Source organism: Dioscorea cayenensis, chromosome 17 (assembly GCF_009730915.1).
Source record: "Dioscorea cayenensis subsp. rotundata cultivar TDr96_F1 chromosome 17, TDr96_F1_v2_PseudoChromosome.rev07_lg8_w22 25.fasta, whole genome shotgun sequence".
Lineage (NCBI taxonomy): Eukaryota > Viridiplantae > Streptophyta > Magnoliopsida > Dioscoreales > Dioscoreaceae > Dioscorea > Dioscorea cayenensis.
In genome coordinates, this window is record NC_052487.1 from 15,827,313 (window position 1) to 15,832,527 (window position 5,215).

Below are 5,215 nucleotides of genomic sequence, written 5' to 3' on the forward strand. Positions count from 1 at the left end.
ATCTTGCAAAAGGGAATGCAACAGAATCTCAACAGATGCTTGAGTGCTATGTAACGTGGTTGAAGAATTAGTCGACCACTTACTTCTCAAATACCCATTGGTAGCCCAAGTTTGGGACCAATATAGCCAAAATTTCTACCACCCTTCGACTACCCTCAAGGAGGTTTATGCGAGTGTAACATTAGTCTCTAAGGATTGGGAGATATATTAATCTAGGCCACTTGTTGGATTGTGTGGTTGGAAAGAAACAACGCATCTTTGCACACATTGCACTTCCATTTAATTGATTATTGTCAAAATCAATTACATGCTTTTTGTCCGGCTTCTTGCATCTCTGGAGGGGTAAAAAAAAATCGGAGGTGTCAGTCTTGACAATCAATTTACAGAAACCACAACTTTGTGGGTTCATCAATTTCTAATTATGATTAACCATCTGCCAATCTAAATCTTGGTCAAAATTAATCTCTCAAAGTGCCTCACTAATGTTTCTTGTATTTTCAAGAAAGTCTTATAGTTCCCGTGTTCTATTTTTGTTTGATCGTGTCTTATCCCTCCATTGGTAAGCTCTTAGTTTTCTTGCTTTATACTGTTTTTCGTTATTTTATCCTTTTGTTTTGTTCTCGTTTTGTTTTAAAAAACAAAATCAAAATGGCCAAAATATAGACAATTATAATTTTAGTGACTAACAAAATATGTGCTAAATTTCTAAAAGAAATTTTTCAATTTTCAATTTTGGATTAAAAGCCAAACATCTGAGAAATAACTTATTTTAAATTTAAATTCACAGATATCATTTGTCAAAAGAAAAAATCTCCTTAAAATTAATGATAGCTACGAATCTTTCCTCATAAAAAAAATAATAATAAAATAAATACTTAATTTTGAAGTGACCCATGAATGAATGAAAACTGTATTTTTATCTGTTTTCAATCATAGAACAACTATAGATTTACAAGATAGAGCTTGATACTCAAGCTTGTTTAATTTGTACTGCAGTGTCTTTTACTTCAGATTTTTTAATCCAATATTAAGGGCTTTGTTTACTTACAATGATGTAGAACATTTTTTAATGTTGTTTTCTTAGGTTGCAATTGCATAAAGTGCTTTTATTTTATTTATAAGATCATGAATAGTTTTTTTTTTTTGAGAATATGAATAGTATTTTTGTTTACTCATTTTTATTATATTTTTTAATACAACCATTGAAAATCTTGTATTTTCCACATCTGTAAGAACGAGTCTTTGGGTTTCCGAAATAATGCAAGAAATGTGCACCTAATTTTATGCAATGGTCGAGTTTTTAATAAATGCTTGCAGAAAAACTCAATTATTCTTTGAAAAAACATAAAAACATACACACAACACAATAAATTCATAAATTAATGAACAAAGCAATTGACTTTTATATTGAAAATAAAACAATGACAAGACTATATTTAATGAGGAAATTCACCAACCACACTGAATCAAATTAAACAAATTAAACCTGTAACTATAAACTCTAGTTACATCCTTATTAAACACACAAAAATAAAATCACTTCTTAGTGCATTGAAGCAAAACTTAATTAAAGACATATATAATTAGATCCTAGGTTTGTTGCTTCCACTGTTGTTATCTCCCATTCCCACTGCATTCTTCACAGCTTCAGCAGCACCTTGGGCCATGTTCTTCATTTGTTCTCCAGTCTATTAATATTTACAAACAATTATAAAGTTAGCCATGAAATAAAAAATATATATGTATATATATATATATATGAGATTTTTTATGAAAAGAAGCTAGCCTGCTGAATGAATCCACTAGCTTGTTCCTTTCCCTCCTGGCATGACTCCTTGGCTGACTCCATCTTGTTGCTCATCTTGTCAACCATTTCATCCTTCTTCACCTATACATGTAATTGTAGCCATAAAAATATTGTGTTTTTGATTAATTTAAAAAGAAGTGCTTTTGTAAAATACCCTGAAAATAGGGTTCAATAACACAATTAACCTCTCCTCAAGGTAAATACCTTTTATTTAATTTGTTCTTACTAGAACTGTAGTTATTTTCAGTTTTATAAATAAATGCATATAATTTACTATATTTGATTTTCTTTATCATGGAGAATATTTTAGTATATATTTCTTTTTACCATGTGGATATAAGCCACAATCAGAGGCATGTGCAAGTTTTTTTTTCAATATATTACATGCTCTCACCCTGTGTGGGAGATCTCACACTGCCTGTACACAAGGGATCTTGGGAGACTTTGTTTATTATGCATTGGGTGGGAATTAAACCTCTGACCCTTTGGATGGAAACAAAATGCTTTAACTGTACAGCTAGCCCAACATAGCCTAATTTTTAGAATTTCAATCTTTACAATTTGTATAGTGCAAATCATGGTTGCATGGGGAAAAAATGCAAGGATGGCACTTGAGTTACATGAGTTGCATCATTTAACATGATAGAAATATAGTTAGATCTAATTTGAGGAATATAACAAGAAAATAAAAACCTTAACATCACTAGGATATTTTTATACCTGGGCCTGGCCTGCGACCTCACCAGCCTTGTATCTAATATCAGATTTGTCAGCCATTTCTCTTCCTTTTGGATTAACTTGTTTTCTTTATCTTTGGATTTGTTGCTTGAATGTGAAGAGGAGAGTTTAAGATGGTTTTTATACATGCATTTTGATGAGCAAGTGTAGGACTTGGTGCATGTGGGACGTTGAACATGGGAATTACCACACTTGTCATGCATGCAGTGGATTCTTGTGGTTCTTTTTTTAAGGCCTTTTTACAAGGAACGGAATGGTTGGACTTGGAACTGTTCAAACAAGAGAAGTTCATATAATAATTTTTGTGAAATTTACATGTAAAATATTAAAGCGATGATTTAATTTGCTTGAGTTGCTCATCTCCTCTTTATTTTATTTTAATTTTCTAAATTTAAATATTTGCAACCAATGTTAGCACGCCTATCTAATCAAATTCTGATAACCAATTAATTAAAATATTCTTAAAGGCAATTTTGTTTGACTATTTTCAACATTTCAGAAAAAAAATATTCCATTAAAAATTGGTTTTTAATCCTCAAAAAAGTGCCTATCTGCGTTATTGCTTAAATAGTGAAATTATATGGAAAACTTAATTGTAATTTCTAATGGTTATCTGGTTATCTGATTTCTAAGTTTAGCTACTCTGTTTGAAACTTGACTCTTTTTTATAATTATATTATAAATATATCTCCTAAATAATAATGGCTCTTCGGCGACAGGTATTATTATCGTAATTTATTTGATTTGGTTAATCTAGCTATCTTTTTTAATAATCTGAATTGAATTTGATGATTCAATCCATCAAAAAAATTTTGTTCAATTTTAAATTTGGTTTAGTTGTTCCATATAGAACTTATCATCAATGCCATTATCCAATAGCATAACTTCTGTCTCATGACCCTGCTAGGCTTCCAATTTAGAAAAGGCCCACTTTCACTTTCTAATTCCACATGAAGTTTTGCTCTTTTAATAGCAACAATACTATTAAAACAATAATTGCATGGATTCTTTTCTTGAAAACCTCCTCCTTAACCTTAAATAGTTGACATGTCTAGAACTTAATTTTAATCTACTAAAATTACTTATACAATTTTAAAAAATTTTATTTTTATAGATATAAACAAGTGAAAAACAACTCATAACTTGTGAACCTTCAATATTTGATCTGAGAAGAGAGTAAATATTTAACTTTTTATTGTGGCGATGAATTTAAATATATGTGTAAACCTACCCAGTAATATTATTATTGCTTTTGGCTCTAATTTACATTTTTCCATTTTACCGCCAACTCTTCCTTTTATTTACAAACATGCCATTATTATTGTATAAGGTTCGAAATCTTCTCAAAAGAATATGTTTTTGCTTAATTTATTTTAATTTGCAAATGTTATTCCTAGGAATATATATATATATATATATATATATATATATATATATATATATATATATGCTGTTTACAAAATTTCCATCAACTCACCCTCCATGTAATCACATTAAAACTCTTAGTTTATAAAATAATAAAAATTTACTATTTTTGTACAGGTTATTATTTTGTTATGTACAATAACTTATATAGATTTATTTATTTAACAAAATGGACAAGTCACGTTAGGGGTGTTAGAAAAATGATTAATGGAAAGTTTTGGGATTATGATGGATTTTTTAGACGTGTAGAACACTCTCTTTTAGAAATTTATCGCCCTACTATACTACAAATAGATTTAGTAATAATTTCTTTATGTAACAACAAAATCTCAAAATCAGAATTTAAGATTATTTAATCTTTCTGTGAGAAGAACTTCTAAACTTAATGAGTTTGAACAAATACAAAAAAATCAGTTAGAATTTGAAATGGCATCTTTTTGGGGCAAAAAGAAAAATTTTAAATTCACACCTTTTGGATAAAAAATTGTAGAATAGTTAAGATAAAGATAATAAGTTTGGGCCTATTTTTAATTATCTTCTATTATGCCTAAGGTGCCTAACTACCATCAAACATCTTAAATATAAATATAAATATTTAAAGGGCCCACTTGCACTTTCCAATTGCCCGTTTAAAACCATATATATATATATATATATATATATTTGAAGGGCTCACTTACACTGTCCAAGTGCCCATTTGAATTATGTGGTATTTTTCAATAATTTAAACTTTGACAAACTCATTTCAATACACATACATACAAACTAACATTAACAATCCCCCACTTAGTTTGTGTGCAGTTGGTATAGTCATAAAGGTAACTTTTGTTTTAGATCTTCATTTAGTGTAAGCAATTCAAGAAATTAGCAAAATCACAAGTGGCATAAACTTAGATTGTGATTCTATTCGCCAAAATCAGAATTGCCACACATGTATTGCTAAAATTGACTTCAAATGGAAGTTCTTTTTTAAACTAGCACTATTAAGGCCATGTGCTACATCTTGATTTCATGAACATTTATGAAGTGGCTTAACGTTACTAGAAGCGGCACCACTTCTCATGTTCACATAGGTGAAGCTTCCAAACATTTGATTTGATTCATTAAGAGTATTTTCTTGTGCTACACTCATCCTCTCAATAACTATGATACTAACTTGTTAACAAGCAAAGGCTAGTACTAAAACCACTTATCAATAACTTGTTATTACCCATTATACTTTTAAGTAAGTTGGGTTCCCATTAA

At 29.4% G+C, this 5,215-nt stretch overlaps 1 protein-coding gene across 1 annotated transcript; it reads right to left on the reverse strand.

Annotated features, from left to right (window-relative positions):
* Positions 1-1,431: 1,431 nt before the first annotated feature.
* Positions 1,432-2,623, reverse strand: LOC120279948 (late embryogenesis abundant protein 1-like). The gene is made up of 3 exons (XM_039286633.1): positions 2,528-2,623; positions 1,787-1,888; positions 1,432-1,688 (listed from the first exon to the last, which is right to left on the reverse strand). The coding sequence occupies exons 1-3, from the start codon at positions 2,582-2,584 to the stop codon at positions 1,584-1,586; spliced, it is 264 nt and encodes an 87-aa protein (XP_039142567.1). The 5' UTR covers positions 2,585-2,623; the 3' UTR covers positions 1,432-1,583.
* Positions 2,624-5,215: the final 2,592 nt, after the last annotated feature.